At 39.9% G+C, this 16,041-nt stretch overlaps 1 protein-coding gene across 1 annotated transcript in view; it reads left to right on the forward strand.

The window, feature by feature from the left end:
- Window positions 1-16,041, forward strand: part of PRKAR2B (protein kinase cAMP-dependent type II regulatory subunit beta) — a 97,828-nt gene that overhangs the window by 63,152 nt on the left and 18,635 nt on the right. The window contains exons 3-4 of the mRNA XM_030015564.1: window positions 11,415-11,467; window positions 12,634-12,717. Coding sequence (XP_029871424.1) covers window positions 11,415-11,467; window positions 12,634-12,717 — 137 coding nt within the window. The remainder of the gene's footprint in view (window positions 1-11,414; window positions 11,468-12,633; window positions 12,718-16,041) is intronic.

Genomic DNA, 16,041 nt, shown 5'->3' on the forward strand with positions numbered 1-16,041 from the left:
ATGGGAGACAGTCCTTCACAAACTTCTCCAACATGAGACCTTCCCACGGGCTGCAGTTTTTCACCAGCTGCTCCAGTACGGGACCTTTCCACGTGTTCTTTCCACAGGGTACAGTCCTTCAGGCACAGACTGCTCCAGCATGGCTCCCCCACGGGGTCACAAGTCCTACCAGAAAACCTGCTCCAGCATGGGCTCCTCTCTCCACAGATCCACAGGTCCTGCCAGGAGCCTGCTCCAGCGTGAGCTTCCCACGGGGTCACAGCCTCCTTTGGGCATCCATCTGCTCCAGTGTGGGGTCCTCCCCGGGCTGCAGGTGGAGATCTGCTCCCCCGTGGACCTCCCTGGGCTGCAGGGGGACAGCCTGCCTCACCGTGGTCTTCCCCACGGGCTGCAGGGGAATCTCTGCTCCGGCGCCTGGAGCATCTCCTCCCCCTCCTTCTGCACTGACCTGCGGGTCTGCGGGGCTGTTTCTCTCACATGCTCTACCTCCTCTCTCTGGCTGCTGTTTCTGTTCTGCAGCAACTTTTTCCTCTTCTTAAATACGTTATCCCAGAGGTGCTACCCCTGTCACTGACGGGCTCAGCCTTGGCCAGCGGCGGGTCCGTCTTGGAGCCGGCTGGCATTGGCTCTGTTGGACATGGTGGAAGCTTCTAGCAGTTTCTCACAGAAGCCACCCCTGTAGTCCCCCCAGTACCAAAACCTTGCCACGCAAGCCCAATAAACTTATTTACTTCTATGATTTTAGTATTTTCTTTTTTTGCAAATAATTCCCAGTTCTGTCTACACACCCTGTCCTATGTCTGACTGATTCTTACATCTCACCTTCAATAAGTCTTCATATAACTGTGAAATCTGAGTATTTCCTTTTCTGGCATTTCCCTCTACTTGTATTTTTCTCCCATCTTCTATTTTTTTTTTTTTTTTCTGTTGTATTAATACTTTCATGTTTTACTCTGCTGGGTTTGTAAATTCAGTGGTGTCTTTCTGCACACACTTCTTGTATTTAGCCCATCATTAAAAATAATTAATTTTAATAATCAAGCCCCAAATACACATATTTCATTTAATGACCAAAACTAATGCCTCCTTTTCAGATATTTTGCAAGACTGAGGGCAAGATATGAGTGGACAAAACCAAAGGAGAGATTAAGAGATTAATGCGTAATAAATTCATTTGAATGTCTATTTCTGTTTCCTCTTTAAGGTATTCAATGTATAAAATTTTGCCATCAAGTTTGAAAAATCTGGCTACGGTATTTTTTCAAGAAGTGGCAAAGTATCCTATTGACCACTTCAATGTGTTTTCAAATGTATTAGAATTCATCTAAATAGTCTCTTGTTGAAGTTTACATAGTTTAGTAAAAATCAACAGCAACTATTTTATCATTTTGGGCTCTATTATATGAGACCTGACATGATGTACAGTATAAATAATGAACACTGTCAGACTGGACAGATAATTCTTTTTGAGTAAAAACAAGCTGCTCTTGTGGTTTACTGCATTGTATATAGTTTCCTTAAACTGTACTACTATGTTACTAATTTAAAAATGAAAATATGTACATCTCAGGATGTAGCCTCTGGAGATTAATAGTTGTAGCTTCAATTTTTAAAATGTTTGTAGCAAATCAGGTTTCAAAGCTGCTTTGTATTTGAAATGTATTTAGAATCCTGAAAAATATTTTGATGTAAAGTAACATTAAATCTGATGGTATAAAGCAGATACAAAATAGGCAAAAAGATTAGGTTGCATTGTTCAGAATATGTTTTCTTGATAGCTGCAATTTATATTTGCTCACTTTCTATGTAAGAGAAGAGTTTTCTAGTGGGAAAATAATGTACACTCTCTGAGATATTCCTGGTTATGACTTTTCAATAGGGAAAAAAAATCTGTCATTGATGACTATGAAGTACTAAATATGGGAGGAAGAGCTGGGTGCCATTCTGTTTTTATCCTGTAGTATTAGCAAATATAAAGTTGAAATGTATGCAGAGAGCTCTGTGTCTGCTCAGACTTTGTCAAATATTTATGCATATTTCAGATATGTCCCAAATAACACACTGTAGCATTGTGAACTGTTTGGACTCATATGAGAATGGGAACAGAAGGTTATACAAGTCAACATCAGAGTACAGTATGTTGTTATATGTTATGCTACTCCATATGCTACATTGGGAAAGCTTATAGAGTAAGTAATATAGTATATGGTATATACTGGCAAACTCTTCTAGTGGAAGTATATCTTACTTTTGTAATGATTTTATTGTTTAATAACTACCTGCAGTGTTCTGGACACTGTAATGTGTGTTTGTGCTGTTTTCACTAGCCAGACAGATGAAGTCAAGCACTTCCTGAGAAGCCAAGCAAAACTATCTCCTACCATCAGCCAGAAGCCTGGTTGTTTTTTTTAGCTCCATCTTGACAAATTACACAATTATGGAAAGAACTGAAATAGGACTAGAAAGGGGACTAAGTACTATGGAAGCCCTTAGGGAAATTCTATTAAAGCCCCTTTCTGGTTGCCTATTTAAAAATAGGGAAGTCTTTTCAGCTACTTGTGGTGAAGTTTGAACATACTCTTTCTATAGAGGAAACTATTTAGTGATTCAAACCCCTATGATTTCAGGGAAGAGCATGCATCTTTGACCCAGCGATGAGTGTGCTAGCTGTGATGCGGGGTGCTTTGGCCTCTGGAGTACAGGAATGTACTGCGCTCTAACATGTCGCAATTTTCACTGTTATATACCAAATAACATTAAGGAACTTATGCAAAGGTGCCCACACGTAACTCAACAGGAATAAAAATGTCTTGTGTGGGCCATCATGTTTCTTCAAATGGGCTTTCATAGTGTTCAGTATGATCTTGATGAAATCCCTGCTTTGGTGTGAGGATTGGTGAAATAAGAATAAACCTCACGTGGACTTTTGAACAGAGAATCCTTGGGAGGTTCTGTGACTCACTATTGGCATGGACCTCATTCAAGATGCTACATGTTATATTAGGCACTTCATGTTAATTTAGAAATGCTGGAGGAAATATCTTGAAGTTTGACTAGTTAGAAATAGCATTGGTAGCAGATGGACAAGAGAAAATACTGTAGGAAACTTGATTCTGTGAGTCTTTGATTTATTGCAAGCATGTAGTGCAGACTGAGCAAGGTCTTCCAACTCTGGCAAAAGGTTTTGCCATTGAGCCGCATAGCTGAGCACAAACCCAGTATTTGGTATGTGTTCATGACTATCAGGCAGTCTTTGGAAAATTTCAATCTATACACTGAAAGCAAGAGTAGGTAACTGCCCTTCATGAGCAGCCCATCTTGAAACAGACTGTCTTGGCAGTGCTCCCAAGGCTCCAATTTAGTCAGTCCCCACCCAAAGAACTGAAGGCCACCTTCCTGATAATTAAGAGGAAACAAGCTGCTGGATTTTATCCAGCTTTGGATTTTTAGGCTGGTGTCCTGAGCACTTAGTGATTTGTGTTAGGTAGTGGACCACTCGAAAGTTGTTACCCCATAAATCTGGTAGATTGGAGGGGAATTTCTTCAAATTTTGGTTTGTTGCATGTAAGGAAGTCTCAAGAATATTCATGTCTCTGTGATTGCTAGACCTTTTTCCTGAACATACATACTTTTATTCCAGTTTGGATAGCATTTGTAATGTAAATGCTCTATGTCTAAAATAGTAATAACACAGAATTGAAAGGTATCAGGCATTCTGTGTATTAAATTGCCTAATTATGCCTAGATGAAGTTTCAGTTTAGTGACCCTATCAGGTGTAGGCGTTTCACAGATGCCTTCTTTTTGACAGTATCATGGGAAATGATAGACCCAGTGATCATGCTTTGTTCCAAATTAGCTTATATTTAAAGTAAACTTAACTCCTTGAAATAGTTTCAGGGTTTTGCACAAATGGTGGATCTCAGCAGCAGAACCAGTTGGTATTGCCTTATTATGTCATGTGTGGAATCAGATAAATTTTATCTCATCTTGTTGTGCACCTGGATAGAGGAGAAAGTTGATCTCCTTCCTCTGGGTTGTTCTTCAGTCCTTAAGTTTACTTACAGCTCTTCAGTCTCATCTTCCATGTGGTCCAGTCAAAACCAGGTCTAGAATAATATGGGACTTGATAGTTGCAGGCATCAGAGACCATGACCAATTATTTCTCATTGCAACCATTGCACAGGGTTGCTTTTGTTTAAATAAAAACTACTTATGAAATTGGGATTTTGGGGTGCAGGGCTCTCTTGCTAGTTCCTTCTGCAGTGGTAGGAACTTCTGAGATGTTAAAAAATGGGTTTCCATGTCAGAAACTTTGGAGGTCCAGTAGTATTTGCGGTCTAGTTTGGAACTACCACCTGCCATGCACAGAGTCTCTGTGCACCTCATTTCTAATCTGTGTTTAGTAGATGAAGAGAAGTACATCCTGACAAAATGGAAAAAAAAATCTCACACTGCCATTAAGTCATCTTAGCAATTGTCATACGGCTAAACCAGGGAAGTGACATTCTTTCTGTATGAGGGGATGAGCATAGCTGTTGTAGTTAGGGATGTTTGTAGGGATGTATGGCATGCCGGCATAGCTACAGTGGCTAGATATGGTCTGTTTTCATGCTCCAGCCTGATAGTCATGCTGGCAAAACTGTAGTCTTGATTTGCCCTCAATGGGATGAAGAAATATTTCGACAGCTCTTTTTCTCTTGTAAAATTCTTTGTAATATGCTTTATGACTCGGGGGTTCTGTGCTTTGGAAAGGGTACACACATACTGTTTTTCCTGCCATGTTTTGAGTAGAATACATTATTTTATGATTATATATGAATTTTTATTCATTTTGTGATTGATAGCTTCTTATTTCCTGATACATCAAGGGAATAGATAGAGCATGACTAACATTTTTTGTCATCTTACAATTACTAACTGTATGATAATTTTCATTTTAGAATTAATTCATATCTGGAGTGACTATATTTCTGGTTTTGAATATAAAACATATTTACTAGCTGAAAACCAGAAAATTGACTTTACTTGGAGTAATGAGTTAGAAATTATAAAAGCTTACCTGTTCTTGCTGACAAAGCAATCCATCTAGAGTTGTGTGCAGTTTTCAGTGTTTTTTAATAATGCACTGCCTTTTAGCAATTCAGATTTCTCCTACAAATACTTTGTGTTGATGTATTTGGGCTTGTTTGTGTTCGTGTCCATCTTGGGGAATTATATGTGAAACATAACCCTCAGCCGGAAAAACTGAATAAAAATAGTTGCACTTAGTTGAGCTTATGGAGAAATATGTACAGTGTTTGTATCACTATTTTTTAATGCTATAATTATGCATGGGATGAAATAGGTCCCTGAGGACAGTATTAGGACTGCTTTTTGAGCAATGATGTGAGTATTGCATTCAGCAGTGACACATAGCAAAATGTGGCAGGGCATTTGAGCATGATAAAGTCACCATGTACTGTGTACCATCGGGAGTGTGGAATGAGCTGGAGAGGTAGAAAAATAAAATACTGAACACTATGAGTATCGCAGCCACCAGCAGTGGAGTGGTTCAGAATAATTGTCTGTGGTGCCAGTCAAGCCTTAGACAAAAGAGATGGGGACCACAGACTGTCTCCCTGGAATATAAGAAATGAATAAAGAAGGTGTGGTATTGCATGAATAACCTGTAATCATCATCAGATGATGTATTTCTTTGTTTTCCAAGAAATATGGACTAAATGGAAAAGTGAGGGAACCAGTCTTGCAGCTTGTTATAACTAACAGGATTCATCTCAAGAGGGATAGGATTTATCTCAGCCAATTAGTCACATTTTTAATTGATCTCATCTTAATCTGGACATGTAATACAGGTCAGGTGAATCACTTCATAAATGTTTCTCTCTATTGACTGTAAGTGGAATCCTGATGACTTCTGCAGATGGGTATGTCTACATAAGAGGCATCTCATTTAGTTTTAGATGTTTTATGTCATTGGGATTCTGATGTGCCAAACCCCAATGTTCATGTCATGAAATTTAGTGGACCGTAGCAATGTCAAAGGCTATATTGCAAGAACAGATGTAAAATGTATCAAGTTTTTCCGTGAGACATCTAGTGGTGTGCACTTAGAAATTAATATATTACTAGACTATAAAGTCTGTAAGACAGGCTACTGAAGTAAGCAGTGAAGGAAAGGAAATTCCATATTTAAAACCGCGGAGCCGCAGCATTGGTATAATCTTTAAGTTGCAACCCAAATGAAAGATGCATCCTTGATTATGGCAAAAAGATAAGCCAAGGCACAATAAGTACAGAATTGTAACCAGAAGAGTAAGTTTCTCATCACAGATGACAAGAAGAAATAATTTTAAAATTTGGGCAGATGGGCACTAGTCAGGAGAAACTGCAGTTCTTAAATATATTGTCTGTAATCAGTGATAAAGAAGAAATATTTAATGAAGGCACCTGCTGATAATAGTTCATGAGACTGACTGAAATGAGCTTCTAGCGGAGAATAGTGAAGTTAGAGCAGAGACACTAGATGACACGGAAGACCTCAGGAACGTACTCTCTTTCTGGACTGATCCTGCTTCAGGCTATGTGAAAAGGACTGATAAGATGATTCAGGATGGGCACGGATGAGGCTAAATTCAGTTTCTTTTGCGTGGTCTGGAGGACTGTTAAATGTTGAGCCAGGCTCTCTGATACCTGTCAATTCTGGAGTAACAACATCAAAGCTATTAAATTAATGTTTTGTATAATTTTTTTCATGTAGAGGTTGTACTGGAGGTAAGGACAAGATGTAACTGTACCTCAGGTTGAGACAGACTATTCATACACCCAGCAGCACACTATACTGTAATACAGATTTGTTTACTCCCATGTAATCATGTGTGCACTAGGGCACAGAGGCTGATACCGGCTGAAAAAAAGTGGTGATTTACATTAATGATGGGTTGTGGTGCTTACTTGGCATGTTATTATTGTTGCTATTTAAATAAAATCCCCTAAAGTTTATTTCAGACAAGATTGAAATAACTATAGTACCATAAAACATTCGGTAGGAACATTTTGTTTATATAGAGGTAAAATATTATAGTTCAACCAATTGCAGACTTCCTTTTGTAGGCATTCATAATTACTTGGGACCAAATCTAGTTCCTAGTAAACTTCGTAGGAATCTTTCAGTAGGTTCCAGAGGGACTTGTATCAAGTTTTTAAAGATGCCAAGTTTTGTAAAGTTGACATTTTAGTGTTTGCTCGGTGCCCGATATGGTGAGGACCAAGAGTTCCTTTGGGACTCCGCATAACATATGCAATGATATGCTTTGCCATGAAATTGTCTTAACTGGATGGGCTAATGAGGATCTTAATGGGTCGACCTGGTCACTACTTTTAGAAGTTGTTTGTATAATAATACAGGAAATATGGGGAATAAACAAGAGGACCTGAAATCTTAATCCATGTGCAACAGTGTGACTGAACTAGTATAGCAAAGACACTCTGGGAGGACAGGGAGGAGGAAGAGGCTGTTGCTGTTGCATATTGGGTTCAGACACTTGTGCTGTGACCCAGCTGTAGAGGGAGTTGGGCATACTGATGCTCTATGAGTAACACTAAAAGGGGAAAATCTCATGGGCTCCGTCGTTATGCAGGCATTGCACAGACCACCAAACAGATCAGGTACGTGGGCATTTTTATTGGCAGAGTACAGGTGATGGTGATGATAGGAGATTTTAATTAATCAATTATCTGTTGGAAACCAATAAAGGAGAATACCAACTGCCCAACATGTTTTGCAATGCACTTATAACCAAATTTTGAGACAGTGGGAAAAGCAATTCAAGGGGAAGCTATTCTGTTTGATACCAACTCTAAGGGAGAAACTGTTCAAGAATAGGGAGAGAAAAGGCAGCTTGAGTGAGAATTACCCTGGGATGACAGAGCTCACATTTCAGGAAGGGAAAGAGGCTGAGTAAAAGAATCAGAACAGGTTTCAAGGGGATATGAGAGAACTGTGGGCATAATCTCTTTGGAAAGGAGTCTGCAGAAGAGAAGTTAAAGGAACTGGTTTTTCACCAAAGAAGAAATATAAAGAGAAAAAATGCAAACTGAGGCAGCCCAGGAGAAGGACAAAAAGCATAGTAAAATAAATCTGACTAAAATATAAATACCTCATTTATATCAAGCACAGGAAGGAACCATGTAGAAAATTAAAACTAGTTTGGATTATTCAGAACAAGTGCAAAAGAATAGCAAAAGATATAAAGGAAAAAAAAAATAATCAAAGAAGCCAAGGCCAAAAAATGTGAACATGAAAAGGCTGTGTACAAGAAAGAACATGAAGAGTAACAGAAATTGTTCGGGGAGTATATTTCTGGTAAGAGCATGTTCCAGGAAAGTATTGCTCTACTGCTCAACAGAATGTCGTGGTTTAACCACAGCCAGAGACCAAGTACCATGCACCCACTCGCTCACTCCCCCCCCCTCAGTGGGATGGGGGAGAGAATCAAAAAATAAACCCCAAACCTCATGGGTCTAAATAAAGACAGTTTAACAGGACAGAAAAGGAAGAAAATAATAATAATAATAATAATAATAATAATAATAATAATAATAATAATAGAATTGTAATATACAAAAGAAGTGATGCACAATGCAATTGCTCACTACTTGCTGACCGATGCCCAGTTAGTTCCTGAGCAGCGATCCCCTCCCAGGCCAATTCCCCCCAGTTTATATACTGGACATGACGTCACATGGTATGGAATACCCCTTTGGCCAGTTTGGGTCGGCTGCCCTGGCTGTGTCCCCTCCCAACTTCTTGTGCCCCTCCAGCCTTCTTGCTGGCTGGGCATGAGAAGCTGAAAAATCCTTGACTTTAGACTAAACACTACTTAGCAGCAACTGAAAACATCAGTGTGTTATCAACATTCTTCTCATACCAAATCCAAAACATAATACTATACCAGCTGCCAGGAAGACAATTAACTCTATCCCAGCTGAAACCAGGACATAGAAGCACATCAGTCTTCACTAGTGGTATTAAGACCATATGGAAGACAGCGTAGAATAATACTCAGAGAGTCCTTAATGTATTAGGTGTTCCCAGGTTACCTTTGCCTGAGACACGCTATACTTGGAAATTGTCTAAATCAGTCTCAGCCCTGTTAGCAATTACCATTGAGAATTCTCAATTACCATTGAGAATCTGAAGAAGAAAACTGAGTGTGTGTGAAAAAAACAGAAAAATAGAAAAGCTGATCCTTAAAACAGTGGGGGAGCTACGGAGGGATGAGGCCTATCACAGATTTACACATCATTTTTGCTCCTAGAGAAATTACAGACAAACATTCAAACATTTTGTAAGTACCTGGAGGAAAGCAACAAACCAGAATCGACACGGGTTTGTTGGAACAATCTAATACCCTATAATGAGAGATTAAAACTTGTGGATAAAAGAAAAGGAGCAGATGTCCTACATTTTCACTTTAAGAAACTTTTGAATGCTGTGTGGTAGTTTGACACTGGATGCCAGGTGCCCACCAAAGCCGTTCTATCACTCCCCTCCTCAGCTGCACAGGGGAGAGAAAATACAACGAAAAGCTCATGGGTCGAGATAAGAACAGGGAGAGATCATTCACCAATTACCATCACAGGTAAAACAGACTCAACTTGGGGAAATTAGTTTCATTTATTACTAATCAAATCAGAGTAGGGTAATGAGAAATAAAACAAATCTTAAGCCGTCTTCCCCCCCAACTCCTCCCTTCTTCCCAGGCTCAACTCCACTCCCAATTTCTCTACCTCCTGCCTGCCAGCAGCGGCGCAGGGGGACGAGGAATGGGGTTTGGGGTCGGTTCCTCACACGCTGTCTCTGCCGCTCCTTCCTCCTCAGGGGGAGGACTCCTCACTCCTCCCCTGCTCCACCGTGGGGTCCCTCCCATGGGAGACAGTCCTCCATGAACCTCTCTGTGAGTCCTTCTCACGGGCTGCAGTTCTTCATGAACTGCTCCAGTGTGGGTCCCTTCCACAGCGTGCAGTCCTTCAGGCACAGACTGTTCCAACGTGGGTCCCCCACAGGGTCACAAGTCCTGCCAGAAAACCTGCCCCAGCGTGGGCTCCTCTCTCCACGGGGCTACAAGTCCTGCCAGGAGCCTGTGCCAGCATGGGCTTCCCACAGGGTCACAGCCTCCTTCGGGCATCCATCTGCTCCAGTTTGGGGTCCTCCCCAGGCTGCAGGTGGGTATCTGCTCCCCCGTGGACCTCCCTGGGCTGCAGGGGGACAGCCTGCCTCACCATGGTCTTCCCCACGGGCTGCAGGGGAATCTCGTCTCCGGCGCCTGGAGCATCTCCTCCCCCTCCTTCTGCACTGACCTGGGGGTCTGCATAGGTGTTTCTCTCACATCCCACTCCCCTCTCTACTGCAGCTTTCCCTTTTTAAATATGTTCTCCCAGAGATGCTACCACCATCACTGACTGGCTCGGCCTTGGCCAGCAGCAGGTCCGTCTTGGAGCCAGCTGGCATTGGCTCTATTGGACATGGTGGAAGCTTCTAGCAGTTTCTCACAGAAGCCACCCCTGCAGCCCCCCAGTACCAAAACCTTGCCATGCAAACCCAATACAAGCTGTCTTACAGGACACCCCTATAAACAAGCTAGGGAACATCAAGCAGTGTCTCAATGTAAGTTGCATGGGATATAGCTGCAAGAATGGTTGGATAAGGTAACCCCAAGCAGCTACTGCTGTTTCACTGCCGTGTGTGTACCAGTTCTGAGCATCACATTTCAATAAAGATAGGGCTAATTGGAGAGAGTTCAGGGAATAGCAATGAGGATAGTTAGAGAGCTGAAAAATATGACTTGTAAGGAAAAAATTGAAGAACCAGAATTATTTACCCTAAAAAGTAAAACATAGGTAGGAGAGAAAAGTTTTCAAGTCTGTTAAAAAAAAAAAAAAAAAGAAAAGAAACCCAAACCAAAACAAAAAACAAACAAACAAGACCCCCTAAAAACCCCCTAAAAACTCCAAACTACCTTGAACTTATACAGATGAAGGGAATGATCTGATCTTGGCATCCAGTATGGATAGCTTAAATTCTAACAAAGAATTAGTTTAGGCATCGGAAAAAAAATGCTGATAGTAAGATAAGATCACTTAGAACAGGTTATGTGAGAAATTTGTAAGTATATTAGAAGTCTTTTAAAACACAGAAAATATGTCCAAAAATGATACAAGTGTAGCTTTGTTTCACTGGCAGTTTGGAGTTGACTTGCTGTGAACCCTATCAGTGGTAACTTCTGTGATTCTCTATTGAGTGTGTGACGTTACTGTGTATTATTACTGTGCCACACAATGCATTTTCTGTTCTTAAATCTTGTGAAACATTATTGTACTTTGAATTAAGATTATACTTTTTTTTTTATTTCAGTGTGTGCAGAAGCTTACAATCCTGATGAGGAAGAGGACGACACAGAATCTAGGGTATTTAATGCTTTGAGTCAAATACTTATCTTTTTCAGTTCTCAGGCATTAAATTTAGGAAGAAAATAGGACTGATTATGTAAGTTATGTAACCAGTATTACCATTCCTTTCCAAAAGCATCCTTATTATAATATACTTTAATAATCTGTGGGGTTTTCATGTTAAAGGAACATTTAAAAATTCTCTGTAATAGTCACCCATGTAGGACCTGATATGAGTATTACTCTAAATTACCACACCTTTGATACTTGGTCTGTTAAGGAAACGTTTTTGTGCAATTATATTTGCCCAGAGAGTACCTGCTCCTAAAAGTACTTACTTGGTGTCCTCATAATCTTGCAGTAGTTTCCTCAAGTTTTTCATAAGGCAGAAAAAGGTAAATTTTAAAATCACAAAGATTTTCAGATGTACAATGCAATAGCTAATGAACTGTATTTATTTCTTTTACTTATGTCACCCTTTTAAAGGCATTTACTTAGCTTTTAATATGAAATAGTGTAAGTATGACTTTTAAAACAAGCTTAAATGTTTGTATTATACCTAATTTTTGGCTTGTAAAACTGTCAAAAAGGTTATCCTATAGTATCACAGCTTTAAAACCTTGAATACCTTTTTAAGCATATGAGTTGAATGAACAACTTGATTGATACTCACATTAACCAGACATGAGTAATTTAGTATATCTCTGGCTCACTGGGATAGTGTCAAGTCTGTTGTTTACTCTGTGAAACTTCTGATATAAATTTAACGCAGATACTATTTCACAAAATGTTCTTTGGGAAGTAGTCATGGCAAATGGCTGAATGTAACAGTGGTGCTTTTTATAAAACTTGCATGCTCCAAACATGATTAGAGAGTAGTATAGTAATGTTTATGCAGCAATAGTTGAGATAAAGGTATCTAGAATGGCTTGCAGAAGTGAACTGGATTCTACAAATGTGAAGATCATGTTAGCTTAAATACAGCAGTGCTTCATTTGCTAATGCTATGGTGATATAATGTTATCATTGAGCGTTTATTTAAATCCTAAAGATTTTGAAATGAAATTGTTATGAAGCATGGACAAAATATTGTGTAAAATGCTTAGCTGAATTAGCTCAGTCCTTCAGCTAGTGCTGCTGCTATATGATAACCACTTTAAAGTATTTTCTATTATATCCCTCAGATTATTCACCCTAAAACAGATGATCAAAGAAACAGACTGCAGGAGGCATGCAAGGACATTCTTCTTTTTAAGAACCTAGATCCGGTAAGAGACTCTTTGTAATGAACAACATTTAGCAGTGCTGCTAAGAATTAATTCTCTTGAACTTTTGAACAGAAGTTTACAGATTTGACTTTTGTAAGCTCTCATGTATGCTTTCTTGACCATTTTATAAACTCCAGAAATGCCATTTTTATAACTGATATGTCATATATATAGAGCCTTTTGTTCACTACCATGAATGACAGTCTTGAAGTACATTAATATGAACGTGTACATTAATATGATTGTAAAGTACTGTATTTTCTTATTTTCTTATTTTAAATCTTCTTGCTGTACATTGATGTATATAAAGTCATCAGTTAACTGGAACATTTAAGTTGTTTCTGCCAGTTATTTTTTATCACCCAGAAGTGTGCTGAGTGCTCCATCAAAACCTAAAATTACCCCCAAAGCCTACAATTAGCTATAGATGTAATTGAACGAGCAAGTTATAAAATAGAGAGAAAGAGAAAGGCAATAGCGAGGTGTTTACATTATTATTTCACTTAATACGGATACTGTAAAAACGCTACAGATCACCTTCTATGCAGGTAATTTCCTTCTATTGCCTATAAAAACAAGTATGGGCTTTTAAGAAAGCTTAAATCCATTGAATGAATGGTCTGGATCAGACAAAGGTGATGCTACAAAAAAGCACAGAGTTTTTTAAGGGAAAAGGCGAGTGTATCAATCAAAACGTGCACACTGAGGTTGGGATGACGCACAGCACACCAATTGCTTTCTCAAGGGAATTGATTCAGTGCTGTCAGGGGAGGGAGCATGAGAGAAAGGGAGATAATTATGTAGATTTTTAAGCATGAGAACAAAAAGTTTTAAATTTGATTCAAGAGGGAGCTAATGGAAACACCAGCCTGCAGCTCTGTTTGAAAGTCAGGTGCTGTTACAGAGAATTCAGGTTAATTCGTGCTGTGGGTTTCCAGCTCCTGCTTTTGTCTGCACAAAGGCTGAGCCCTGACCCTGGGTGCCTGTTCCCAGAGAGGCCCTGAGGAGCAGTGAGCCACAGACCCCCAGCTTTGCAGAACCCTAGAGTTAGAGCTATAGGAGGGCATCAAAAGTCTCAACGTAGGTGCTAATATGTGTGCATTCTTGGGACACTACGGTTCCTGACACAGATTTCCAAACTCCTCCTGGGATCTCCAAGTCTTATTTACCCCCCTTTGCTCAAATTGTCCAGTGGATTAAGAACAATTCCTTCTGCTTTAAATCCTTCACAGACAGCGTTCTGGAAAGTTGAATAAAATAATTTTTGTAAAGGAGTTTTTCATTATAATAACTTTACTCATAAAAGGCATTGGAAGGCTACTGAGCTCTGAGGATAGCAAGGGCATTAAAACGTAGCCTTCTTCATTCTGGCTTGCTCCTTCTGTGGAGCCAAGATCTGTAGTCCCCAGGGTACTTCTCCCTTTCCTCCTCCTTGTTCTGCTGCTAGGCAGTGACTCAAGAGCTGTGCCACTGTAGTTGCAGTAATTTAAATGTTCCTATTCCAGCTCTCTTCCTCACCTCTGCCTCTCCACCCCACAGCACAAGAGCATGTGGTGCCATCTGCTGCAGATTGCTCTCTGGTGTATTAGCAAAAAAAACCCCTTCATCTTGGAGAGAGGTAATATCTTCAGCTGTTAAAGCTAAAGTCTCTGGAACAAAAGTCAAGCTGTGTATTGATAGCATCTCCCACTCCTACTACTGTTTTTTTTTTTTCTTACATTGAACTTCAGCCTCTTTCTGCTATAGTTCTGTGTATGAAAAACATTGTTTCAGAGGTCAGTGAATCAGAGGGGAAGAGACCATGTAAAGCACTTAATGGCTTTTCCCTGATGGCCTTTTAGCCAGGTATCAAACACCATTCCTAGACAGGGCACCACTCTGAAACATATCATAACAACAAGCCCTAAGGCACCATCAGAATTGCATGCAGTACATGATGCTAAATGCAGTTCACATTTTCCTAAAACGTTATCCCACCCTAACACCCTGTGTTTTAATTTGAATGGAAGGATAAGATAAGGGTATCATTAAAGCAGAAGGAGAAGTTGCAGTAGCTAGGAGTGACTTACAGTACTGCTCAGCATTTTAATTAAAGAGTCCATCTGAACAGACAAGAGCCTTCACATAAGAGAAAAACAGCAGAACCATGTGAAAGTAAGAAGAAATGAGAGAGAGGAGAAGAAGATAACCTTCAGACTTTGGGACAACTTAGGACTTTCTAAACACACACAACACTGTGTTGAGCCTGCATTTACTGATAGCAGTGTTTGAATATCAGATAGGTAAGCTTCTGGAGAAGTATTTATAAATATCAATATTTTGCATATTGGCTCTGATGGAAAATACAGCATGTTATAAAGGAACACTAGCACTGGTATAAAATTCCCTAAGCAGCACTCTGTGTTTTAAAGGCTAACTCTTATAAATTCCGTAAAGTCTGTGAAGTTACTTGAATTATCTTGAGACTTTCTTTAACTTAGTGGATTGCTGAGGATGTGACTGGTCAGTTAATGTCAGTTCAGCAAGGCACTCCTGAGATAACTCCCTTAAATAAAAAGCACTTTAAAAAAATCAATATTTTAGCATTTTTTTTACCTTTCTGGGGGCTTAATCACATCCTATCTGGTTGCTGTCACTCAATATCAGTTTTAGCTAGTGTGTAACAGTATTGAAAAAATTACTAGAAGAGAAGAATATGGATTGAAACATGCAAGTGCAACAAGATGAGGGGAAGAGGTTTTTGCAGAGCTCTGTGGCTGCTTTTTAGAGGATCATATCAGGAAAGAATCAAGAGAAATTCCAGGAGCAGAACTGTGTGGATGAGTGAATTAAAAGAGAGCAAGGTGCATTCAGATGTTTGTTTCCCTCTCCCCACACTATTAATCTAACCTATGTTAGATTAACCCGTTCCTTTCCTACAGCACCTCTTCCTGTTATTCTTCCCAGAAAACCTCTTCCTATTAGACCACAGTATTATTTATTGTTCTTCTTGATTGCCTGCCACACCGTTGCGCAGAAACCTAGTATTTCTTTTGTTGTCCCAGGATTGCCGTAGTGTGTCAGGCTGCTTGTGCTACATGCATGCACAAAGCATGTTACCACACCTTCTCCTTCATGCTCCAGATGCTGGAGGTTACTGGCAGTGGAATCAGAAGCTGCATGCCCTCTTTCTCCTCCACTTTCACTTTGTATAAGCCAGCAAGGAGAAAACAAGATGATGACTTTGGCCCATTACTGGGGATAAGCCCCAAGTCGCTATCCCTGGACTTTGTTCAGCCTAGCAACTCTTTTATCACTGGGAGGAATAGCAGCAGCAGCAGCTTA

Source organism: Aquila chrysaetos, chromosome 5, assembly GCF_900496995.4.
Source record: "Aquila chrysaetos chrysaetos chromosome 5, bAquChr1.4, whole genome shotgun sequence".
Classification (NCBI taxonomy): Eukaryota; Metazoa; Chordata; class Aves; order Accipitriformes; family Accipitridae; genus Aquila; species Aquila chrysaetos.